The 27130-nt window shown below is 34.3% G+C and overlaps 2 protein-coding genes across 3 annotated transcripts; one reads left to right on the forward strand and one right to left on the reverse strand.

The window, feature by feature from the left end:
• Positions 1–5014: 5014 nt before the first annotated feature.
• On the reverse strand, positions 5015–22778 carry LOC135139552 (probable helicase with zinc finger domain). Of its 2 annotated transcripts, XM_064069837.1 has the most exons (5): positions 22265–22778; positions 22021–22215; positions 21700–21969; positions 12279–13795; positions 5015–7222 (listed from the first exon to the last, which is right to left on the reverse strand). In XM_064069837.1, exons 1-5 carry the CDS (start codon positions 22542–22544, stop codon positions 5165–5167), a joined length of 4320 nt encoding a protein of 1439 aa, XP_063925907.1. In that variant the 5' UTR covers positions 22545–22778; the 3' UTR covers positions 5015–5164. The 2 variants fall into 2 exon arrangements, with proteins under 2 accessions (XP_063925907.1, XP_063925906.1); XM_064069836.1 differs by having other exon boundaries at positions 21700–22215.
• A 336-nt stretch (positions 22779–23114) lies between these two features.
• LOC135139553 (suppressor of cytokine signaling 6) lies at positions 23115–25383 on the forward strand. The gene has a single exon (XM_064069838.1). It carries the CDS (start codon positions 23246–23248, stop codon positions 24125–24127), a length of 882 nt encoding a protein of 293 aa, XP_063925908.1. The 5' UTR covers positions 23115–23245; the 3' UTR covers positions 24128–25383.
• The last annotated feature ends 1747 nt before the right edge of the window (positions 25384–27130 follow it).

Consider the following 27130-nt stretch of genomic DNA (forward strand, 5'->3'; position numbering starts at 1 on the left):
TTAAAAGTGTACAAAACTGGATTCAGGCGCCGGCGCTGTGTACACTACGGCTGTTGGCGCCTCTGGAAAATCTCGATTTCCATATGTCTTGTCTTTGAAGTAATTTGAAAGAATCTCGGGGGCCTCTTGTGTCTGGTTTTTGACGTAGTTCGAAAGAATCTCAAGTGTCTCTTTTGTCTTGGTTTTAAAGTTAAAGTTTTTGAAGTGGTTATAAAGTATCTCGAGGTTCCCATTTGTTTTGTTCTTGAAGTAATTTGAAAAAAATTATGGGACCCCTTCTGTATGATTTTTGAAGTAATTTGAAAAATCTTGGGAACCCTATTTGTTTTTGAAGTAGTTTCGAAGAATCTCGGGATCCCCTTGTGTTTTGTTTTTGAAGTAATTTCAGAGAATTTCGAGAACCCCTTTTGTTTTATTTTTGAAGTACATAGCTTGAAATAATCTTGTGGATCCCTTGTCTGAAATAGTTTGAAGAAATCGGTTCTCGAGATTGTGTCAACGATCCCGGTTGTCTTGGATTTAAAGCAAAGTTTTTTAAGTATGGTTTGAAAGAATCTGGGGGCCCATTGCGCCTGGTTTTTAAAGTAGTTTCAAGGATCTTGGGAACCCATTTTGTTTCGCTTTTTTTGAAGTAGTTTTAAAAATCCCACTGACCCCTTTTGTTTTGAAGTACATAGCTTGAAATAATCTTGGGGATCCCTCGTCTTGTTTTTGAACTAGGTTGAAAGATTCACGGGAGCCCCTTCTAATTTATTTTTGAAGTAGTTTGAAAGAATCTTACCTTACCCCTGGTTTTTAACGTAGTCTCAAGGATCTTGGGAACCCATTTTGTTTCGCTTTTTTTGAAGTAATTTGAAAGAATCTCGGGAACGATTTGTGTTTTACTCTTGAAGTCATTGAAAAAATCTCGAGGACCACTTGTGTTTTGTTTTTGAAGTACTTTGAAGGAATCTCAGGGACCCCATTTGTTTTTGAAGTAGTTGCAAACAATCTCGAAGACCCTTGTGTTTTATTTTTGAAGTATGTAGTTTGAAAGAATCTGGGGGACCTGATTTGTTTTTGAAGTAGTTTTAAAAAATCTCCGGGACCCCTTGTGACTGGTTTTTGAAGTAGTTTGAAGAATCTCGGGGACCCCTTTTTTTTTGTTTTTGAAGTAGTTTGAAAGAATCTTGGGGGTCCCTTGTGTTTTGTTTTTTATGTAGTTTAAAAGAATGTCCAGAACCCCTTGTAACTGGTTATTGAAGTAGTTTGAAAAAATCTCGAGGGCCCTTTGTGTATTGTTTTTGAAGTAATTTGAAAGAATATCGGGGACCCTATTTGTTTTTGAAGTAGTTTCAAAGAATCTCGGAATCTCCTTGGGTTTTTTTTAACTGATTTCAGAGAATCTCGGGCAACCCTTTCGTTTTGTTTTTGAAGTAGTTTGAGAGAATTTCGAGAGCCCCTTGTGTTTTATTTTTGAAATAGTTTAAAAGAATCTCCGGGACCCCTTTTGTTTTGTATTTGAATGGTTTGAAAGAATTTTGGGGGCCCCTTATATTTTATATTTGAAGTAGTTTGAAAAAATCTCTTGTCGCAGCCCTTGTGTTTTGTTTTTGAAGTAGTTTAAAAGAATATCCAGGACCCTTTGTGACTAGTTTTTGAAGTAGTTTGAAAGAATCTAGGGTGCTCCTGTTTTATTTTTGAAGTAGTTTAAAAGAATCTCCGGGACCCCTTGTAACTGGTTTTTGAAGTAGTTTGAAGAATCTTGGGGATCCCTTTTGTTTTGTTTTTGAAGTAGTTTCAGAGAATCTCGGGGACCCCTTTCGTTCTGTTTTTGACGTAGTTTGAAAGAATCTCGGGGACCCCTTTCGTTCTGTTTTTGACGTAGTTTGAAAGAATCTCCGGGACCCTTTGTGACTAGTTTTTGAAGTAGATTTAAGAATCTCGGGGACCACTTTTGTTGTTTTTGAAGTAGGGTGAAAGAATCTTGGGGGTCCCTTGTATTTTATTGTTGAACTAGTTTGAAAGTATCTTGGGGGTCCCTTGTGTTTTGTTTTTGAAGTAGTTTAAAAGAATCTCCGGGGCCCTTTGTGACTAGTTTTTGAAGTAGATTTAAGAATCTCGGGGACCACTTTTGTTTTGTTTTTGAAGTAGGTTGAAAGAATCTTGGGAACCCTTGTGTTTTGTATTTGAACTAATTTGAAAGAATTTCGGAAGCCACTTGTGTTTTGTTTTTGAAGTAGTTTAAAAGAATCTCCGGGATCCTTTGTGACTAGTTTTTGAAGTAGATTTAAGAATCTCGGGGATCACTTTTGTTTTGTTTTTGAAGTAGTTTGAAAGAATCTTGGGGGCCCCTTGTGTTTTATTGTTGAAGTAATTTGAAAGAATCTTGGGAAATCCTTGTGTTTTGTATTTGAAGTAGTTTGAAAGAATCTTCGGGGCCAATTGTGTTTTGTTTTTGAAGTAGTTTAAAAGAATCTCCGGGGCCCTTTGTGACTAGTTTTTGAAGTAGATTTAAGAATCTCGGGGACCACTTTTGTTGTTTTTGAAGTAGGGTGAAAGAATCTTGGAGGTCCCTTGTGTTTTATTGTTGAAGTAGTTTGAAATAATCTTGGGGATCCCGTTTGTTTTGTTTTTGAAGTAGTTTCAGAGAATCTCGGGGATCCCTTTCGTTCTGTTTTTGACGTAGTTTGAAAGAATCGCGAGAGCCCCTTTGCGTTTATTTTTGAAATAGTTTAAAAGAATCTCCGGGACCCCTTTTGTTTTGTTTTTGAAGTAGTTTGAAAGAATCTTGGGGGCCATTTGTGTTTTATATATGAAGTAGTTTGAAAGAATCTCGAGAGCCCCTTGTGTTTTATTTTTGAAGTAGTTTAAAAGAATCTCCGGGACCCTTTGTGACTAGTTTTTGAAGTAGATTTAAGAATCTCGGGGACCACTTTTGTTTTGTTTTTGAAGTAGGTTGAAAAAATCTTGGGGAACCCTTGTGTTTTGTATTTGAACTAATTTGAAAGAATCTCGGAAGCCCCTTGTGTTTTGTTTTTGAAGTAGTTTAAAAGAATCTCCGGGATCCTTTCTGACTAGTTTTTGAAGTAGATTTAAGAATCTCGGGGACCACTTTTGTTGTTTTTGAAGTAGGGTGAAAGAATCTTGGGGGCCCCTTGTGTTTTATTGTTGAAGTAGTTTGAAAGAATCTTGGGGAATCCTTGTGTTTTGTATTTGAACCAGTTTGAAAGAATCTTGGAGGCCCCTTGTGTTTTGTTTTTGAAGTAGTTTAAAAGAATCTCTGGGACCCTTTGTGACTAGTTTTTGAAGTAGATTTAAGAATCTCGGGGACCACTTTTGTTTTGTTTTTGAAGTAGTTTGAAAGAATCTTGGGGGCCCCTTGTGTTTTATTGTTGAAGTAGTTTGAAAGAATCTTGGAGAATCCTTGTGTTTTGTATTTGAACTAGTTTGAAAGAATCTTGGAGGCCCCTAGTGTTTTATTTTTGAAGTAGTTTAAAAGAATCTCCGGGACCCTTTGTGACTAGTTTTTGAAGTAGATTTAAGAATCTCCGGGACCACTTTTGTTTTGTTTTTGAAGTAGGTTGAAAAAATCTTGGGGAACCCTTGTGTTTTGTATTTGAACTAATTTGAAAGAATCTCGGAAGCCCCTTGTGTTTTGTTTTTGAAGTAGTTTAAAAGAATCTCCGGGATCCTTTGTGACTAGTTTTTGAAGTAAATTTAAGAATCTCGGGGACCACTTTTGTTGTTTTTGAAGTAGGGTGAAAGAATCTTGGGGGCCCCTTGTGTTTTATTGTTGAAGTAGTTTGAAAGAATCTTGGGGAATCCTTGTGTTTTGTATTTGAACTAGTTTGAAAGAATCTTGGAGGCCCCTTGTGTGTTGTTTTTGAAGTAGTTTAAAAGAATCTCTGGGACCCTTTGTGACTAGTTTTTGAAATAGATTTAAGAATTTCGGGGACCACTTTTGTTTTGTTTTTGAAGTAGTTTGAAAGAATCTTGGGGGCCCCTTGTGTTTTATTGTTGAAGTTATTTGAAAGAATCTTGTGGAATCCTTGTGTTTTGTATTTGAACTAGTTTGAAAGAATCTTGGGGGCCAATTGTGTTTTATTTTTGAAGTAGTTTAAAAGAATCTCCGGGACCCTTTGTGACTAGTTTTTGTAGTAGATTTAAGAATCTCGGGGTGCACTTTTGTTTTGTTTTTGAAGTAGTTTGAAAGAATCTTAGGGGTTCTTTATCTTTTATTGTTGAAGTAGTTTGAAAGAATCTTGGGGGTCCCTTGTCTTTTATTGTTGAAGTAGTTTGAAAGAATCGCGGGGGCCCCTTGTATTTTGTTCATGAAGTAGTTTAAAAGAATTTCTAGACCCCTTGTAACTGGTTTTTGAAGTAGTTTGAAAGAATGTCGAGGACCCCATTTGTTATTGAAGTATGTAGTTTTAAAGAATCTCGGAATCCTTAATGTTATGTTTTTGAAGTGATTTCAGAGAATCTCGGGGATGTCTTTTGTTTTGTTTTTGAAGTAGTTTGAGGGAATCTCAAAGGCCCCTTGTGTTTTTTTAAATAGGTTAAAAGAATCCCCGGGACCTCTGTGACTGGTTTTTGAAATAGTTTAAAAGAATCTTGGGGATCACTTGTATTGTTTTTGAAGTAGTTTGAAAGAACTTCGCGGATCCCTTGTGTTCGGTATTTGCAGTATATAGTTTAAAAGAATCACGGGGTTCCTATTTTATTTTTGAAGTATTTTGAAAGAATCTCGGGGACCCCTTATACCTGGTTTTTGAAGTGGATTCAAGGATCTTGGAGACCCCTTTTGTTTTGCTTTTGAAGTAATTTGAAAAAATCTCGAGGACCCCTTGTATTTTGTTTTTGAAGTAGTCTGCGAGTTTGTCCTGTTTTTTAAGTAATTTGAAAGAATTTTGGTGTCCCGTGAGTCCTTTTGCAATGTAAAAAAATACTACCTTGACAAACTAAAATTTATCTTCACAGAAGCGTCCTTGAAGGATTCTTTACGTCCCAGTGACGAGAAACACCCGCTCCGTTTAAAAAACCAATACTTTTATTGTTTTATAGAATCATTATAAATACTGTAAAAAAAATTTCTAAGAATATATCTACAATAAACAAGTGTATATATAACAACAGCAAGTGACTATCTTGTATGATATATACAATGTAGGTACAACAGATTTTATGAAAAATAATGATAAAACCCGCTCACATTCGCGTTACTCAACGGTCTATTCGTGGTGGAGCCGTGGCTTTGGTTCTCCCCGTTATAAGCCTTGAAAATCTCGTACAAGTCATCGCTACTGGTATTGTTGATCCTCAAGTTAGCAAAATCCTCGTTGATGTGTCTCTGAACGTCACTCTCCTTCATCCCGTTGACCCCGTTCACGCTGGCCGCGTTCACCCGAGTCTGCTGCGTCGCCTGCCTCTTGTACAACGGATTCGACCTATTAAACTCCAGCCAGTTCGTGTTCGAATCCACCTCTTTCATGTAAATGGGCTTGTTGAAGTTGATCTGATTGGAAGGACTGTCGTACCAGTTGAAAGTCGGCGAATCCGACGACGAATGAGGAGTGGTACGTTCCAGGAGGTTGTTGTCAGGTACTCGAGACCCTTTCTGGTTGGTGGTTTGCAGGATGTACTTGAACTTGTCGGCGGCCATTTGCCCTGAGGTGTCTCTCAGGTAGTTGTACCACCGCTCCTGGACGCTAGATGGCTGTTGGATCATGTCAGCTAGTGACATATGCTGAGGTAGCAAATTCACACAGTCACTCAACATCTGTGCCTCTGGAAAATGCACGTTGTTCATAAACTGGATCAACTTGGTACTGCAAGCCTTCTTTGGTACTGGAGTCGGAGGCGGCGCGCTCACTGGAGTGACAGGTACTTGTTGCCTCGAGGGTGCAACCACTGGGAGTTCGTGGGGGTTGAGCACCCTCACCGGTCGAAACCCATTCGCCAGAGGCAGCGAGGGTAGATTTGGCACGGAAGTGGGCAAGTTCAAGACGTAGGGCGCCGGAAGGGTGAGAGCAGGTCTCTGCTGGTACAACACCGGTACCACCCTAACGTTGCTCTGAATGTTCGGAAAAGTCGGCAGTACTTTAGGCTGAGGTATCGGGTTCAAATTCGGAACCCGGATCAAATTCTGCTCTTGCATCAACTCTTTGTACTTGCGCGGTATAAACTCCGGCGCTAGAGGATTCAACGTGTAGACTTTCTTCAACTCGATTCCATCCAACTGGAAGCGTAGCTGCGTCCACGTGATCCCATACAAACTCCCGTTGTCGTTGCAAATCTGGATGAATCTCTCCCACACCTTGCTGCACCTCCCCAGCGAACACAGAGCGATCGGATCCCCCACCACCGCCACCAAGCTCTGCGCCCTCGTGATCGCCGTGTTCAGCAACTTCGAATTCGACAAAAACCCATAATCCACCTCACTCTCGCCCTTGCCGTTCGCGCAAGTTCTCCTCGTCCGCACCGTCGACAAAATAATCGCCCTAAACTGCTTCCCCTGCACGTTGAGCACCCTCTCCACGCAGACGTCGATCTTCCTCTTCCTCAGCTCGGACCGGATCCGGAACACCTGGTCGGCGTACGGCGTCACCACCCCGATGCTCTGCTCGTTCACTTCGCCCCACTCCGTCGGCCAGTTCCGCTTCAATTCGGCCACGCGCTCCACCACCTCGTACACCTCCGAGTTGTTGTAGAACGCCGTCGAGTTCTTGTCTTGCACGTCCTCGCCTCGCGTCGTGAAGAACGTGAGCGGGTAGAAGCGGAAGTGCTTGGGCTGCTTGCTGCTGGAGACGAGCTTCTGGTCGTAGAAGGACTCGGACGTGAACTGGATGATGGTCTCGTGGGCGCGGTAGTTCTCGCAGAGGAGGATCTTGCACGGGAACTGAGGGGGGTAGTGGTCGTAGAGGCGCTCGAGGAGCGAGATGTGCAGGTTGCGGTCTTTGGCGAACTTCGAAAAGATGTCGGGGCCGAGCTGCATGTGGTCGCCGGCGAGGACGATGCGGGAGTTCTCGGTGGCGAGGGCGAGGGGGGTGATGGTTTCGCACTCGAGGGCTTGGGCGGCTTCGTCGAGGAGGATGTGGGTGAAGATGCCGGGAGGTAGGCCCATTGCCGATAGGTAGACGGAGGTGGAGAGGGTCACGACGACGATCTTGTGGCGGTCGATGTCGGCGAATGTGGGAAGTTGGAATTCGCGGGAGGTGCCGGTCATTTTGATGCTGCAGTACTGAAAAAAGGGGGAGGTTAGTTAGTGGTATGTTCTGAAAAGTATTCAAAGTAATTATATTTGTACTACGGTCAATTTGGATCAGAACGAAATGTTTATCAAGTTGATATTATACTTTTGAGTGGGGAGTTTTGTGATGGCTTGCTTGAAACCTAATCGTCTATAACAATCATGCCGACCGCTCCCGTGGACATCAAAAGTTCTAATTTACTAGTGAATGCAGGCTGTAGATGTTTCGCGACCAAGAGCTGCTATCTAAGTGCAAACATTTTAAAAATGGAAAAACTGAAAACCAAAAAATCCAAATCCGAAAAGTCGTAAAATCGAAAGATAGAGCAATCAAATCATTAAAAATCAATAGAATTTGAAAATCGAAGAACCTAGATGTCCAAAGAAATCATAAAATCGTAAAATTGAAAAATCGAAAATTTTTAAATGCGAAAAATTTTCGCATCGAAAAACCGAAAATCGAAAAATATAAAACTTAAAAATTGAAAAATTCAAATATCGAAAAACTGAGGAATCGGAAAATTAAAAAATCTAATACATGAAAGGCGAAGTCGAAAAACCGAAAAATTGAAAATCCAAAATTTTCAAAATCGCGAAAATGGGAAAATCGAAAAACTGAAAAATTGGCAAATTCCAAAACTGAAATTACAAAAAATTGGGAAACTGAAAAATCGAAACATCGAAAAATTGGAAAATCGAAAAGTCGAAAAACCAAGAAATCAAAAATCTAAACATCAAACAATTAAAACATGACTCATCGAGAAATTAAAATATCAAAAGATCGAGAAGTCGAAATATCGAAAAATTGAAAATATTGAAACATTTTGATTTAAAAAAAATCGAAAAATTGAAAAACCGAAAAGCCGAAAAATGGATAAATCAAAACATGAAAAAACTGAAAAATCTACATCTAAATATCGAAAAATTGAACAATTGAAATACCGAAAAATCCCAAAACTGAAATATCAAAAAATGGAAGAAAAATTTAATCGAAAAGTTGAAAAACTGAAAAATCAAAAACCTGAAGAATTGAAAAACCGAAAAATCGAAACATTTAAAACTCGAAAAATGGGAAAATAAAAAAATCGATCAATCGAGAAATCGAAAATTTAAAAGCGTAAAAAATTGAAAAATCATACAACTAAAACACCGGAAAATTGACGAATCGAAAAATCAAGAAATCGAAGAGACGAAAAATTTAAAAGTCGAAAAAATTTAAAAATTGAATAACAAATAAATAATAATAATAATAATAATTAAAATAAAATAAAATTCTAAAAATTGAAAAATAGAACTCTCGAAGAACTGAAAATCGAAAAACATAAAACTTACAAATTGAAAAATTCAAATATCAAAAAACTTTGGAATCGGGAAGGCGAAGTCGAAAAACCAAAAAATCGAAAATCCAAAATTTCAACAATCGCAAAAATGGAATAATTGGAAAACTGAAGAATCGAAAAACTGAAAATCTGAGAAATTGACAAATTCCAAAACTGAAATGACGAAAATTTGGGAAATTGAAAAAGCGAAACATCGGAAAATCGAAAAGTCGGAAAACCAAAAAATTAAAAAATCGAAACATTGAAAAACTAAAAAAATGACTCATCGAGAAATCGAAGTATCAAAATATCGATAAATCGAAAATCTGGAAGTCGAAATATCGAAAAATTGAGAAATCGAAAAACTGAAAAACCGAGAAACTGGAAAATCGATAAATCAAAACAACAAAAAACTGAAAAATCTACAATTTAAAAATTCGAAAAATTGAAAGATCAAAGAATTGAAAAATCTAAAAATCTAAAATTTAAATATGGAAAAACTAAAAAATCAAAAACCTGAAAAATGAAAAAATTGAAGAATTGTTAAACTGAAAAATCGAGACATCGAGAAATGGGAAAATCAAAAAATCGATTAATCGAGAAATCCAGAAATTGAATATTTAGATGCGTCGAAAATTGAAAAATCATAAAACTAAAACACTGGAAAATTGACGAATCGAAAAATGAAGAAATCGGAGAATCGAAAATTTGAAGAGAAAACCGAAAAATCCCAAATCTGAACTACCGAAAAATTGAGAAATCGAAAGTTAAAAAATCTAAAAGTCGAAAAAAATCAAAAAGTGAATAGCCCAGATGTCTAAAAAATCATAAAATCGAAAAATCAAACATTTTAGAATTCGAAAAATTGTAAAATAGAACTCTCCAAGAATCGAAAATCGAAAAATATAAAACTTAAAAATTGAAAAACTCAAAAACCGAAAAACTGAGGAAACGGAAAATTGAAAAGTCGAACCATCAAAAAATTGAAAAATTGAAAAATTACAAAATCAAAAAAATAAAGGGCGAGGTCGAAAAACCGAAAATCCAAAATTTCAAAAATCGCAAAAATGGAAAAATCGGAAAACTGAAGAACCGAAAAATTGAAAAATTGGCAAATTCCAAAACTGAAATGACGAAAAATTTGGAAATTGAAAAATTGACAATGACATTGAAAAATTGGAAAATCGAAAAGCCAAAAAGTCGAAAAACCAAAAAGTCGAAACAATGAAAAATCAAAAAAATGACTCATCGAGAAATCGAAATATTAAAAGATCGAGAAAAGTCGAAATATCGAAAAATTGAGAAATCGAAAAATCGGGAAACCAAAAAATCGAGAAATCAAAACATTAAAAAACTGAAAATCTTTAATAAAAAAAACCCAAATTAAAATATCGAAAAATGGAAGAAAAATTGAAAAATCAAGAATTTTAAAATTGGAAAAATTATAAAATAGAACTCTCGATGAACCGAAAATCGAAAAATATAAAAACATAAAACTTAAAAATTCAAAAATCGAAAAATTCAGAAATCGGAAAATTGAAACATTAAAAAATCTAAAATATAAAAATCGAAGTCGAAAAACCGAAAAATCGAAAATCTAAAATTTCAAAAATCACAAAAATTGGCATTGGCATTCGAGAAATCGAAAAGTCGAGAAGTCGAAATATCGAAAAATTGAAAAATCGAAAAGTTGAAAATAGAAAAATAGAAAAATTTTAATTAAAAAAAAAAATGAAGAATTGAAAAACCAAGACAACAAAACATCAAAAAACTGAAAAATCTATAATATAAAAATTCGAAAAATTGAACAATCGAAATACCGAAAAATCCCAGAATTGAAATATCGAATAATGGAAGAAAAATCAAAGAATTGAATAACTGAAAAATGGAGAAATTGAAACATTTAGAAGTCGAGACATCTAGAAATGGGACAATAAAAAATTGATTAATCGAGAAATCGAAAAATTGAAAATTTAGAAACGTTAAAAATTAAAAAATCGAAAAACTGAAGAAGAGAAAACCGAAAAATCCCACAACTAAAATACGAAAAATTAAAAAATCGAGAAATGGAAAACGTGAAAAATTATTACGCCTACAATTTTTATTCATTTTTTTCCCAAACATCTGGATGTTTAGGATAAAAATTTGGCATGGATTCATAAACCACAAGTTCAGGAATATGTTACTTTCTAAGATTTAAATAACATTTATTCGGCCAAAATGTAAGATGACATCAATTCCTATGGGTGCATAAATAAATAAATGAATGAAAAAGTAAATAATAAATAAATAAGACAGACGGAAACGGGAGAACTATGTTTTGTCATTAAACGTCGCGAAAACATGAAAGCAGCCAGTCGTCCACTGGCATCTATCACAAACATACGTTTGCTAAGTAAAAATTACCTAAATTTATGTACAGAAATCTATGCCATTTATCCCATCCTTTATCAGCGAGAGAACAGCGTGCGATTCTTTAAATTTCTAATCTAGGTAGGCTTTGGAATAAAAAGTCATGTCGTTGATAATACGAATTTTCAAGGTGTTCACTTTTTTTAGGTTAGAAACTACTATTCTGCATTTAACTTGACAGTAGCAGATCGTGTGTTATATCCACTCACATGCAGGTTTTAAAGTCATCAAAATTACTTGATTGGTTGGTTTCTGTATGTTGGGTTGCCAATTAGAATCGTCTTAGCTGAATCACCCCGTGTAAAAAAAGAAATTTACCCCAAAAAACAATTGCAGTGGAAGTATCTTACAGTACATTCCAGAATTTTTGACATTTCGGGTGGCCATGCTTATGTAAACTACCCCTAACAATATAAAACGACCTTTAGCAATTTTAGTTAAAAAATTATCAATCCCGATTTTGAGGTAAGGAATGATTTGAAATTTAAATTGAGAAAGTCTATATATTTAACAAGTTGACACAGTTATGGTCCACAAAGTAACTATTAATGTTTGTGATTTTGCTTGTTAGGTTGGCAACATAGGTATTTAAAATTCTATGATGGCAAACCTGATTGTCAAATTGACATATGTCATCAAACCAAAGTCCCTAAATTGCAATGATTGGGGATATTTGACAGAAGCTTTTTGTTTTAAAATGTAAGGTTATGTTTCTTCCAAATGGATATTATAAGAGTACCAAATGATAGTATCAACAGAAAAATTTGTTTCAATCATCAATAGTCACTTGATATTATAGTTATAATGATAGATTGTGCTTAGTTACTACAACCTGATAGCAATAAAACACCCAAGTAGCTGTTGCTAAAATTTTACTTGTTCTTGGTTTTACGTTGGTACTCTTTGCGTTTTATAGTTCTACGCTCCTCGCAGTACGTCATTCTTTCAACAATTAATTTCTTAGTGAAGCAGTCATACCAACCTATGTCCTTATGTATTTTGTCTTTAATGTTTTTGTTTTTAGTAACTTTAATTATATTTATAATTTAACATTGGCACTAGAACTACTTTTGGATGCGCTGACTCTAGTAACTTTTTTTTTTCACAATCACTCAACGAACACACTACAGTATCGTGCGATCGAAACAAAACGAATTATAGTTGGCTGTGAACCCAACTATGGTGGTACTACTGCATAACTGACACTTCGCACCATTCTGTCACCTGTCAATGTCGAAAATTAAACACGCGCAGTAGAGTTGGATGTTGTGACACCTAGTGACAAAACGTGCTTTAGTGACCCATCGAACACCTACCTTTTGTACAACCGGACTAACAGTCGCCACCCAACGCTTCTGGTAATAAATCCTCAACGGCCTCGCACTCTCGTTCCCACTCTCCACCCAAATATCCAAATAATCCTTAATATACAAATCCGCCGCACTGTTCGAATGCGTACACAACAAAATCTTGTTGGTCTCATCCTTAATCAACTCCTTGATGGCCTGCGCCAACGTGAACGTCTTCCCCGTGCCGAAGGGCCCGATCACCAAAATCGGCGGAATCTTAACAAAAAGCGGCGTCGTGATCGCGACCACCGCCTCCTTCTGCTTCAAATTGAGCCGACTGTCCAGGGACGCGGACCACTGCCTAGACGGCGACCACGGGATCCTCGGCTCCACGTAAGTCTCCGGGAAAATCAACTTGTAGTTTTTGATTTTATCGATGGTGTAGTGCCACTCGCAGTAGGGAATCCGGTTCAACTGGAACTGGATCTGCACCTCAAGGTCCGTGTCGGTGGTGAGGTTGAGATCGCGCACGGTATCAGAGGAAAGCCGGAGGTAGATCATGTCTTTGCCTTTATCTTCGATGATGGCTTCGTAAACTTTACGCGGAGATCGGTCGTCGGACGGGTTCGGCAGCAAGTAGACCGAGTTGCAGTGCATGAGGATGAGCCGCCCCTCGGGGGTGTCCTCCGAGAGCTCTCGACTCAGCGCCACGGAGGCGAAGAGCTCGCCGTTCCCCGAGTACTTGGCGGTGCTGGCGGCCATGCTGTTGGGGCTCAACAAGTAGCTGTGCGCTATCTGGAGCCTCGTCGTCAGGTTGTACTGCGACACCAGGTTATACCGCGCGATTTCCTCCACCAGGAGCAGCTCGTGCATCCGCTCCCGGTAATTATTCCTGGTCAGCTTCTTCTCCGAGACGGTCGCGTTCGACAGCACGAAGCTGTCCACCTGGGGGTACGGATACATGGCCTTCAAGTTCGTCTCCCACTCCAGGTTCCCGCTCAAGGAGACCAAAGTCGACACGAAGGGGACGATCTCCGCGTTCGCGCTCGTCCACCTCTCCGACACCGAGCACGTGATCTCCTTGCGGATCTCCTTGATTTTTTCGATGTCGGAGTCGGGGACGACGTCCACGCACAGGTGCTTCACGAGCACGGGCTCGGAGCCGAAGTCGAAGACGACCGACTGGCGGAAGGTGCCGAAGATGGTGGTCTGGAAGATCACGACGATGGCGTAGTCGGTGGACTTGGGGTCGGCGGTGGCGATGAACTCCTGGTTGTTCTTGATGTCGAAGGTCTGCTTGCCGCAGCTCACTTCGGAGAGGTGGAAGTGGTTGCGGTAGGTGTCCTGGAGGAGGGCGATCGCTCGGAGGGGTTTGCGGGTCTGCATGTGGAATTTCCATTTGTGGTTGCTGTTTTTGGAAGAGACTATCACGGAAAGCGGGCACGAGCAGGTGTCCTCGACGCCGTCGATCCGTTCGGTCATCACGGTTTTGCTGTTGGGGGTCTGCAGCCACTTCTCGAGGAGGTCCTCGGTGTAGGATTTGCCTGGGGGCGGTTGCGAGGTTTTAGTATTCATTTTGACAAGTAAGTACAAGGAAACACTAATTATAACCTTAATTTTTATTTCAGAAAAATTATATAAGCCGGTTATGGTGCAATGAATCACGTTTTTTTTTCCGTAATCTGTAAACACTTATTATTCCTACAGGACGTATTTTTCGAGAAAGCTGTAGTTATTTATTTTATGACGTCATTATTATTCTGAAGGGGAATAAATGCCCTATTAAAAAAATATATTAGCGACACCACTCCGTAGGTACTTGTCAAACAAGTGTCAAAAACTGAAATACCACACCATTATTTTAAAAACAAATTTCATGGGTTATTAGACACTTTTACGATCATATGGTACGCTTTGTGAATATTCTACCTACACAGCAATAAAAAGCACGAGCAAAGGCAGCCATGGATTTATGAAGATTTGTCTTTGATAGTATCTTTCTTGTTAAATTATCGCCAATTTGAAAGTTTGAGTTTAAATTACAATTAGAAACAAATTTACAAAAATTCGTGGCTGAAACTGAAAAATCAAAAGTTGAAAAATTCGAAAAATTGAAGAAGAAATATCGAAGAATGAAAAATCGAAAAATCTAAAATTTATAAAATTGAAAAATTAAAATCTCGAAAAATTAAAATATCAAAAAACTGAGGAATTGAAAAGTCCAACAATCGAAAAACCAAGAAATGAAAAAAGAAATTGAACAACAAAAAAATCGAAACATCGAAATCGCAACAAATCCAGAAATTGAGCAACTGAAAAATCGAAAAATTTAAAAACCGAAAAATCGAAAAATTAAAAAAACAGAAAAATCTGAATTTTAAAAATTCGAAAAACTGAAAAATCGAGAAATCGAAATATCAAAAAATCGAAAAACTGAAATATTAAAAAATGGAAGAAAAATTGAATCGAAAAACTGAAAAATAGGAAAGTTGAAGAATTGAAAAACTGAAAAAGTAAAACATTCAAAAGTCGAGAAATGGAAAAATAAAAAAAGAACTAAATATGAAAAATTAAAAAATTGAAAAATCGGGAAATCGAACCATCAAAATATCGAAAAGTTAAAAAATCAACAAAACTGAAAAATCGAAAAGGTAAAATTTATCGAGAAATCGAAAAGTCGAAAAATCGAAAAACTGAAGAATCGAAATATTGAAAAATCCCAAAACTGAAACAAAATTGAGAAATCGAAAAGCTGAAAAATCCAAGTCGAAAAATTGGAAAATCAAAAACCTAGAAAATCGAAATGTGGGAAAATCAAAAAATTGAGAAATCGAAAAATCGAACTTATGATAAATCGAGAAATCGAAAAATTTAAAAATCGAGAAATTGAAAAGTTGAAAAATTGAAAAATCAAAAATTTTAAAAATCGAAAATTGTAACAATTGTAAAATTAAAATATCGAGAAATCGAAATATTAAAAAATCGAAAAGTTGAAGAACTGAGAAATTGAAACATTGAAAAGTCTAGAAATCGAGAAATGGAAAAATAAAAAAAAAACGATTAATCCAGAAATTGAGAAATCGAAAACTTAAAATATTGAAAAATTGAAAAATCGGGAAATCGAAATATCAAAATACCGAAAAATTGAAAAATCGAATAGGTAAAATTTATCAAGAAATCGAAAAATTGAAGAATCGAAATATCTATTGAAAAATCCCAAGTCTGAAATATTGAAAAATCGAAGTCGAAAATAGGAAAATCAAAAATCCGAAGTCAAAAAAAAAACGAAAAACCGAGAAATCAAAAAATCCAGAAATGGAATAATAAAAAAATCGAGAAATTGAAAAGTTGAAAAATTGGAAAACCAAAAACTTTAAAAAACTAAAATTTGAAAAACCCAAAAATCGAAAATTTTAAAAATTGAAAAATTAAAATATCGAAAAATTCATAAAATTGAAAAATAGAAATATCGAAAAATGAAAATTCGAAAAATCTAGAGTTCAAAAAACTGAAAAATTAAAATAACGAAAAATTCAAAAACTGAAACACTGAAAAATCGAAAAGGTAAAATTTATCCAGAAATCGAAAAGTCGAAAAATCGAAAAACTGAATAATCGAAATATTGAAAAATCCCAAAACTGAAACAAAATTGAGAAATCGAAAAGCTGAAAAATCCAAGTCGAAAAATTGGAAAATCAAAAACCTAAAAAATCGAAATGTGGGAAAATAAAAAAATTGAGAAATCGAAAAATCGAACTTATGATAAATCGAGAAATCGAAAAATTTTAAAATCGAGAAATTGAAAAGTTGAAAAATTGAAAAATCAAAAATTTTAAAAATCGAAAATTGTAACAATTGGAAAATTAAAATATCGAAAACTTAAAATATTGAAAAATTGAAAAATCGGGAAATCGAAATATCAAAATACCGAAAAATTGAAAAATCGAATAGGTAAAATTTATCAAAAAATCGAAAAATTGAAGAATCGAAATATGTATTGAAAAATCCCAACTCTGAAATATTGAAAAATCGAAGTCGAAAATAGGAAAATCAAAAACCTGAAAAATTGAAAAAATAAAAAATCGGTATGTGGGAAAATCAAAAACCGATTTCAAGAAATTGAAAAATCGAAACATCGAAAATTTGGAAAATCGAAACTCCGAAGTCAAAAAAAAAAACGAAAAACCGAGAAATTAAAAAATCCAGAAATGGAATAATAAAAAAATCGAGAAACAAAAATCGAGAAATTGAAAAGTTGAAAAATTGGAAAACCAAAAATTTTAAAAAACTAAAATTTGAAAAAACCAAAAATCGAAAATTTTAAAAATTGAAAAATGAAAATATCGAAATCGAAGTATCAAAAAAGCGAAAAATTTAAAAATCAACAAAATTGAAAAATCGAATAGATAAAACATCGAAAAATTCATAAAATTGAAAAATAGAAATATCGAAAAATGAAAATTCGAAAAATCTAGAGTTCAAAAAACTGAAAAATTAAAATATCGAAAAAATATCAACAAATTGAAGAACTGAAAAACACAAAATTTAAAAATTGAGAAGTCGAAAAATGGAAACACCGAAAAAACGAAATATCGAAAAATTCAAAAACTGAAACACGAAATCGAAAAGTCGATAAAATTAAAAAATTAAAAATTAAAGTAAACGAAAAATCGAGGAATTGAACAATCAAAAAACCGTAACATTGAAATCGCGATAAATCGAAAAATTGAACAACTGAAAAATCTAAAATTTAAAAATCGAAAGCTTGAAGAATTGGAATATTGAAAAACCTCAAAACTGAAATATCGAAAAATTGAAAAGTGGAAAAAAAATTGAAGAATCGAAAAGTCGAAAAATCGAAAATTTGAAGAATTGAAAAACTTAAAAATTGAAACATTGAAAAGTCTAGTAATCGAGAAATGGAAAAATTGAAAAATCGAAAATCCGAAAAGTCAAAAAAACGAAAAACCGAGAAATCAAAAAATCGTACTTTTGATAAATCGAGAAATCGAAAAATTTAAAAATCGAGAAATTAAAAAGTTGAAAAATTGAAAAATCTAAAATTTACAAATCGAAAAATTGATATATTGAAAAACCTCAAAACTGAAATATCGAAAAATTGAGAAGTGGAAGGAAAATTGAAGAATCGAAAATTTCGAAAATCGAAAAGTCGAAAATTTGAAGATTTGAAAAACTTAAAAATTGAAACATTGAAAAGTCTAGTAATCGACAAATGGAAAAATCAAAAAATCGATTAATCGAGAAATTGAGAAATCGAAAAATTGAAAAATCGAAAATCCGAAAAGTCAAAAAAACGAAAAACCGAGAAATCAAAGTTAAAAATTGAAATATTTTAAATAAAAAAAAATAGATAAATCGAAAAATCCAGAAATTGAACAATCAAAAACCGATTAGATAAATCGAAAAATTTAAAAATCGAGAAACAGATGATAAATCAAAAAAATGAAAAGTTGAAATATCAAAAATTTTAAAATCAAAAAATTGAAAAACCAAAAAACCTACAACCGAGAACCAACAAAATTCTGAAAAATCTAAAATTTTAAAAATTGAAAAATTAAAAATTGAGCAATTCAAAAATCGAAAAATCGAAACATAAAAAAACTGAAAAATCTAAAATTTAAAAATCAACAAAATTGAAAAATTGAAGAAATAAAATATTGAAAAATTCCAAAACTGAAATATCGAAAAATTGAAAAATCCCAAAACTGAAACGTCGAAAAATTGAGAAATCGAATAACTGAAAATGGAGAAATCGAAATGTTGAAAAATCGAAAAATTGGAAAATCAAAAACGTGAAAAATCCAAACATTGAAAAGTTGAGAAATCGAAGAAATGGGAAAATCAAAAAATGGATTCATCGAGAACTCGAGAAAGTGAAAAATTTTAAATTTAGAAAAGTCAAAAAAACGAAAAAACAGGAAATCAAAAAGTTGTAAAATGAGAAAAAATGAATATATCGCACAATCGAGAAATTGAACAATCAACAAATCGAACTTTTGATAAATCGAGATCTCGAAAAATTTAAAAATTGAGAAATTGAAAAATTGAAAAATCAAACGTTTTAAAAATCTGAAAATTGAAAAACCCAAAAATCTAAAACCGAGAAGTCGAAAATTTGCAAGATCACGAAATCAAAACATCAAAAAACTGAAAAATGGAAAATTGCAGTAAGTGGAAAATTAAAATATCGAAAAATTGTAAAATCGAGAAATCGAAATATCAAAAAATCGAAAAACTGAAATATTGAAAAATTGAAAAATGGAGGAAAAATTGAAGAATTGAAAAACTGAAAAACTGAAAAATTGAAAAGTCTTGAAATCGAGAAATGGAAAAAAATCAATTAATCAAGAAATTGAGAAATCGAAAAATTGAAAAATTAAAATACTGAAAAATTAAAAAATCGGGAAATCGAAATGTCAAAATATCGAAAAATTGGAGAATCGAAAACCTGAAAAATAAAAAAATTGAAGAATTGAGGAAATGAAAAATCGAGATGTGGGAAAATCAAAAAATCGATTTCCAGAAATTGAGAAATCGAGAAACTGAAAAATCGAAAATTTGGAAAATCGAAAATCCAAAAAGTGAAAAAAACGAAAAACCGAAAAATCAAAAAATTAAAATTCAAATATTTTAAATAAGAAAAAACAAATAAATCGAAAAATCCAGAAATTGAAAAATTGAAAAATGGAGGAAAAATTGTGGAATCGAAAAACTGAAAAATCGAAAAGTTGAAGATTTGAAAAACTGAAAATTTGAAACATTGAAAAGTCTAGAAGTCGAAAAATGGAAAAAAAATCGATTAATCGAGAAATTGAAAAGTCGAAAAACTGAAAAATTAAGATATTGAAAAATTGAAAAATCAACAAAACTGAAAAATCGAAAAGGTAAAATTTAACCAGAAATCGAAAAACTGAAGAATCGAAATATGTATTGAAAAATCCCAAGACTGAAATATCGAAAAATCGAAATCGTAAAAAATAGGAAAATCAAAAACCCGAAAAATTGAAAAAATAAAAAATCAAGATGTGTGAAAATCAAAAAAACTATTTCAAGAAATTGAGAAATCGATAAATTGAAAAATCGAAACATCGATAAATTGGAAAAAAACGAAAAACCGAGAAATCAAAAAATCGTACTTTTGATAAATCGAGAAATCGAAAAATTTAAAAATCGAGAAATTAAAAAATTTTAAAAATCTAAAAATTGAAAAACCCAAAAATCTAAAATCATGAAGTCGAAAAATCGCAAGATCGACAAATCGAAAGATCAAAAAACTGAAAAATCAAAAATCGAAAATTTTAAAAATTGAAAAATTAAAATAACGAAAAATCGAGAAATCGAAATAACAAAAAATTAAAAAAATTAAAAATCAACAAAATTGAAAAATCGAGTAGATAAAACATCGAAAAATTCATAAAACTGAATAATACAAATTTCGAAAAATCTAGAGTTTAAAAAACTGAAAAATTAAAATATCGAAAAAATATCAACAAATTGAAGAATTGAAAAATCCAAAATTTAAAAATCGAGAAGTCGAAAAATGGAAACACCGAAAATCGAAAAATTCAAAAACTGAAAGTCGAAAAATAATTTTAAATTAAAATAAGCGATAAATCGAGGGGTTGAACAACTGAAAAATCGAAAGATGGAAAAATCGAAACATCAAAAAATCGAAAAACTGAAAAATCTAAAATTTACAAATCGAAAAATTGAAGAATTGAAATATTGAAAAACCTCAAAACTGAAATATCGAAAAATTGAAAAGTGGAAGCATTGAAAAACTTAAAAATTGAAACATTGAAAAGTCTAGTAATCGAGAAATGGAAAAATCAAAAAATCGATTAATCGAGAAATTGAGAAATCGAAAATCCGAAAAGTCAAAAAAACCAAAAACCGAGAAATCAAAAAGTTAAAAATTGAAGAAATATTTTAAATTAGAAAAAATAGATAAATCGAGAAATTGAACAATAAAAAGCCGAACTCTTGATAAATCGAAAAATCGAAAAATTAAAAAATCGAGAAACAAAAAAATGAAAAGTTGAAATATCAAAAATTTTAAAATCAAAAAACTGAAAAACCAAAAAACCTACAACCGAGAACCAACCAAAATCTGAAAAATCTAAAAAATTAAAATATTGAGAAATTAAAAAATCGTAAAATCTTAACATGAAAAAACTGAAAAATCTAAAATTTAAAAATCAACAAAATTGAAAAATTGAAAAGGTAAAACATGGAAAAATGGAAGGAGCAAAATATTGAAAAATTCCAAAACTGAAATATCGAAAAATTGAAAAATGGTAGAAAAATTGAAAAATCCCAAAACTGAAACGTCGAAAAATTGAGAAATTGAACAACTGAAAATGGAAAAAAAGAAATGTTGAAAAATCGAAAAATTGTAGAATCAAAAACGTGAAAAATCGAAACATTGAAAAGTTGAGAAATCGAGAAATGGGAAAATCAAAAAGTGGATTAATCGAGAACTCGAGAAAGTGAAAAATTGAAAATTTAGAAACGTCAAAAATTGAAAAACCATAAAACTGAAACATCGGAAAATTGAAGAAGCGAAAAACTGAAAAATTAATAAATTGAAAAATTCCAAAAACTGAAACGTCGAAAAATTGAGAAATCGAAAAACTGAAAATGGAGAAATCGAAATGTCGAAAAATTTAAAAATCGAGAAATCGAGAAATGGGAAAATCAAAAAATGGATTCATCAAGAAATTGAGAAACCGAAAAACTGGAAATTTAGAAACGTTAACAATTGAAAAATCAAAAAATTAAAAAACCATAAAACTGAAACATCGGAAAATTGAGAAATCAAAAATCCAAAATTTAAAAAATTGCAAAAATTGAAAACTTGAGAAATCGAAAATTGTTCCACCTATAATTTTGATTTTTTTTTTCCAAAAATTTCGATGCCTAGGATAAAATTTAACACGGATTCATAAACCACAAGTTCAGAACTATGTTACTTTTTAATATTTAGGTAATATTTATTCTACAAAACTTTAAGATGACATCATCAATTCTTGGTGGGGGCATAAATTTTGATAAACGGATTTACTTGAAATATTTCAAAGTATTCGATTTTGGATTTTTTTCGTTAAATTGTAAAATGTTACAGTTTGATTTTTTAACACGGATTCATAAACCACAAATGGAGGAGCATGTTATTTTATAAAATTTACATAACATCTAACTATTGGAAGGACATCATTCCGTTATCAAATTATTATTAAATATTTAGTGTATAATTAAAATTTTATAATCTAGTTAATACACATAATTTGCAAGGTTTAATTCTATGACTCTTACTATTTTTATTCTCTTTTGATTTTTTTTTTCTTGGGTTTATTCTACTTTTAAAAGTTCCTCACAAAATCCAGGAAAATAAAACCAACAACAAAAAAAAAACTATGAAACATACCATACAATTCTTTCTCCTTAGCCCTCATCATCTTCATTTCCCTGTACTGAAACCTCTCCTTCCATTCCATCAGCTCAGCTTCGCCGTGAGCCTCCACACACTGGATCCCAAACCGACAAGTCCCCAATTCCTTCCAACTCTCACAAATGGTGTACGAATCCGACTTAAACCCCCTCGGCGGGGCCCTCCAGTGCCAGTCGTGCCCCTCATCCGACATAATCATAGTTTCGTGCTCTTGAGTGAGACAGTGTGACATCAGATCGGCTTTATCTTTAAACGAAAGATTACAATAAATGCAAAAAACGGTCGAACCTTGTTGACTTTTTTCAAGACATTTGGTCATCGGTTTCGTTTTACTGTAGTTTTTATCGAGATTATTCAACCAAGGCTCGAGACTCTGCCTCGAATTCAACGCAAAAAAGCGCTCCAACGCATTCTCCAATCCCAACTTCTCATCCCCAATCTGGTTCAGCTGTTTCACCATCATCAGCCAATCTTTGATCACCATTTCCGCTTCTGCAAGCGACCTTTAAGCGGGACCAGAACGAAAAAACTGCATACGTACCTGCGAGCCGATTTAACGCAAATAAAGACCGAATCAACTGGATTCTAGTTCGAGGTTCATTGATGTTGTTGTACTTGCCATTGAATGTTTTTAAGATGTGTCTGCAGTCGTTGATGATGGTTTCGTGGTGACCTAGTTGGTATAAACACTCTGAACGGTCTAAAATGTACGTGAGGATTTGTTGTTCGGTGTTATTCTGCTTCTGCAGCAATTTATTGTAATAATCCAACGCTAAAGTCCATTCCCTTTTTTTCGCATGATCTGCAGCTTGAACCTCCATTTCGGTAAAGCAAATTAAAAGAGCACTTAATCCTAAACAAATTCCAACTAAAACACGTTCACATTATTGTAAAAACACCGCTTTATATGCCAGTAAAATGTATGTAATTTTTTTCTTTCATTATTGTTGTCTGACAGTTGTGTGTTGTGTGTAGTGTCACAGCAAATTTTGACATAAAGAACGTTTGACAGGTGCTCTCGCGGGACCAGAATTCACCCAAAGGCTCCTAATTAGCACGAAAACTGACTACTTTATTCAATTTGTTTGAAAAAAGCGAAAATGCAGTCACTCAGACGCAATAGTCTTGTTTTCGAGCTTCCATTAGGTTATCTGTCGTCTGTCAGAAAAGTGACAGCTTTGACACAAACACCGCTCGACAGCAAATTAACAATTTTTGTCGTAAATGATAACAGAAATTGTTGTTTTATTCAATATTTAAGTTGCTACACAAACAATAAAACGTAATTGCGCAATTGTCGTCGCGCTTTTGAATTTCCGCCAGGTTATCTGTCATCTGTCACAAAACCGCCAAACACTGCTTTGACAGCACAGCATATTGACAATTCCTGATAATAAATGATAACATTAGTAATTTTTATTTGCAGTCGTAACTTCTGCTACTTTATTTATAACAATGGTTGAGCGCTCCACCCACTTCCGCGAGCCCGTGTCGAAAATCCAGTGATCACCTCCACCCCAGAATGGACCAGCAAGAAAGCAATAAAAAGAAGGCCAAAACGTGGTTGCATCGCATTTTTAAAATGAAAAGCCGCTTGCAAGATCGCTCTAATCGGTCGGACAGCGATGGCGAAACGTTCATCGAAGGTGTCGAGATCAGACCGCACCGAAACAGTTTCCGCAGGAGCTTGAAGAAGATGCACACCAGAGTGAAAAGCTGCATGTTCTCGCAGGAAGTGGTCACCCCCAAGCGCCCCGTGACGATATCCGAGGTTCCTTGCACGTCTTCGAGGGTCATCCAGGGTCCGCCCCCAGTTCCTGAACGTCCGCGAACCCTGCCTGAGGAGGAGGAGGAGGAGCCGCCTCCGCCTCGGGAGCCCCCCGCGCCCGTGGAGCCGCGCACGCATCGAATACCCACCGACGAGATCGTGAGTCTGTCAAACTGCTACTGGTACTGGGGCCCCATGCCGACCGCGGAGGCCGAGGAGCGGCTCCAGTTCAAGCCCGACGGGACTTTCCTAGTCCGGGACTCCTCCTCCACGAGCTACTTGTTCAGTATTAGTTTCCGCAGTGTGGGGAAGACAATGCACGCTAGGATCGAATATAGCCGAGGCAGGTACAATTTGTGCGGTACGTATGCAGAGGGGTTTTCCACGGTCACTGAGCTGATTCACGACGCGATGAAGACGTCGGAGAACGGGATTTATTGCTACTCGCGGAGGGGCGAGCACACGTGCGAGTTCCCGGTGAGGTTAACCAAGCCCATTTCGAGGTATACTGAAGTCAGGTCTCTTAAACATTTGTGTAAGTTTGTCATACGACAATACGTTAACATGAATGACATACCACAATTGCCTCTGCCGACTGTGCTTCATAGTTACTTGTTAGAAAAGCCCTACTTTTAAGTTGCTTGGTTGCAATTGTACTTAATTTGTCTTGATTTATACTGAGGTATACTTAAGTTGAATGAATCGTGTGGTACTGCTCGCTTGACTACTTTGTAAAGATACGCTAGTCCAGTTAAGTTTAGGACGTCTAGGATTGTGGGTTGTGTACAAAGAAGTTCAAAAATGTTTTGTACAGGCGGTGAGGCTTTCAGAATATACGCGACAGGTTTCAAAGTGCCTTTTTTGTAGGATGCAACCGTCTAATATTTTTTTATTACACAGAAAAGGAACCGACGACGATTAGAGTTATATTTTTGATATATAGAGACTATATTATTTATGTTATAAATTTAAACAAAATAGGCATCTTATGAAAGATGTTTGTGTCTTGTGCTTGTAAATGAATACTATGTATCCTAGAATAATTTTATGTGCAATATTAACCAAGTGTTATAATACGTAATATGTCCCTGTTGAGAAATGGGAGAAAAACATTAACTTATAGCTCTTATCAAAAGTAATATGATAAAAAGCCAAAAACAAACAAAGAATTAACTATTCTTGAAAATATTTTTTTATTTAAGTTTTTTATTCAAAAAGTGTACGATGTAATCGTGTTCTCGAAATTTAAACATAATTCACTTCCTTCAAAACTCGTGATACAAAAAAGCATCAAGAATCATATAGCACAGTAGAGTTATTAATAGCTTAAATTGTATTGAACAAAGACTGAATTTAAAATGACAGTCCACCCTAATTGGTCCACTTGATTATGCAGTGCTTTTGTTGTCTCATAACCGTACCCACTATATACGGAGACGATGTTTTTCCATTAGATAGTAGCAAACATCTAACGAATGTATACACAGTTCACTATTTTTGAACTCTTTGTACATGATGAGTACATGTTCAGTAAATAAAAATTAAACGAATATATTAGTTTATTGTGTTAATATTATTGTGTTTTTATTTTTATTGCATTTAAAAGTATATAACTGTTATAGCTACTTATGCAAATGGTTCGTACGACTCTTTCCAAGTAACCTATAGAAGTAATTCTAAAACGTCCACATCCTGTAATTCATCCGTAAAAAATAGAGAGATATTTTGCATAACACATTGTTTAAACTATTTTGTTATTGATTGTTGAACTGTAAGCAGAGTTTGTGAATCATCTTGCTAATAAATGTGAAGTGATCACCTATAAGAAATACATATTGTATAAGTTGATTAAATCCATGACTTGTGATATGAATAAAATGCGTCAAATCATGCACGAGTGTTTATTGATTTTATTTTATAACAACAATAATTACCCAGGAAATTTTGTCACTAATAAAAAATTGACTACTTAAGGGGCTTCGCTCCGCTTTAGCGTAGCAGCAAACTTAAGACCGAAAACTTTAAAATAGATGTTAAAAGAGTACCAGAAGAATCATTTTAGTGCAACCGTTCATTGTTACCCTGACCCAGTTTTCGTATCTTAACCTTGATGATAACGAATTAGGTATTTGGCTCTCGACTGTTGCGTCTTGTAAAAATATAAGGATGCCTGTCTGTGGGACAATTAAATTTCGTAAAAAAAGTGTGTCCATCAAACGATTTGTTGCCCACAGGTTCCATTATGTTGTTCCATAAGTCGTTGAAAACTGCAACAAAGTCTATACATTATTTATTATTTCTGTCATTAGAAATAAATAATGTCAGTGACAACCAATGAAGGGCGTTTTAAGCAGCCTAACTCATAATTTTATTAAATATGCCGGGTGTCTGAAAAATGACGGATTAACTCTCCGCTACGCTTGTAGCAATCAACTGGTGAATCTGGGAAAAATAGTAGAAAATTGGTTCTTTTGCTACGTTTGTGATAATCAAACTTCCCGCCTTAAATTGACATGTGAAAAAAAATTGAAAGCCCGCGAAAAATTTAAAAATTCAAAATTTTTGGCTGTAATCGTGTAACAAATTGGAACCTACGTTGTTTTTTTTTTTTTTTAAATGGGAAGGCGAGGAGAGAGCGCAAGAAATAAGGGACATAATTTTTGGGAGGGGGCTAAAAATCGCACCCCTCTCTAGGAGGAAAAGGAGCTGCGAGCGAGGGCAACTCGTGACTTGCCAACAGGCCACTCAAGGGGGGAATCGCATTCACTTGTCAGCTCCAAAAACCCCCTATGGTTTATTCACCGACATAATACATCGCAAATGAAACACATAAAAATATAAAAGAAAGAGACAACCGTTAGTTGAAATAAATGTCGCCAGCCCGACTAGGAACCGCGCCCTTCGCTTCTGCCACGTGTTATTTACCTCAATTACATTTTAAATGTTCAATTTCTTATAACTCTGATATTAACGACAACTGAATAAGTGTCAAAGTTTCAAAAAGAGCAATAAACAACATTTATGTGCGACTAAAATTGGACAACAGATAATTTATACGACGGAAACATTCAATATTTACAAATCAAAACTTACAAAAAATGCATGAAAACAAAGATCTGATGTGAAATAAAATTTGTGCAAATAAAAATATTATGTGAGGTTAAAACTGCAGAGCACGAAATTTACGTTCAATTAAAATTGTACGACATGAGGTGAAAATTGCAAAGCCAACAAATTTGCATGAGATTAATATTTGCCACATTTTATCAACGCTTCTAACAAAGAGTTTATGTTATGTTAAATTATGTCTTGAGTGATGTGAGTGTATAATACAGGCCGTATAATACCATGGTTTAAAACCGTATTATACGGTATGTATAAAATGTTTTTATACCACTGGTATAAAATTAAATTTTTAGGTTATGTCAATCGTAATTTTTTTAACCTATTAAGTTACATTAAAAGCAATTTATCATTGCAAAATAATATTTATGATTATGAGGATGACAATGAGAATATCCTCAAATTGTAAGATGATGTAGATAATGATGTCGACATTGCCGAAGATAACATCAGCGTTGACGTTGATGAATCTGAAACAAATGAAGACTCAGATATGGAGGTAGAAGAAGCTTTCAT

Source organism: Zophobas morio, unplaced genomic scaffold (assembly GCF_036711695.1).
Source record: "Zophobas morio isolate AGI-343-1 ecotype UQ-CSIRO unplaced genomic scaffold, CSIRO_AGI_Zmor_V1 ptg000031l, whole genome shotgun sequence".
Classification (NCBI taxonomy): domain Eukaryota; kingdom Metazoa; phylum Arthropoda; class Insecta; order Coleoptera; family Tenebrionidae; genus Zophobas; species Zophobas morio.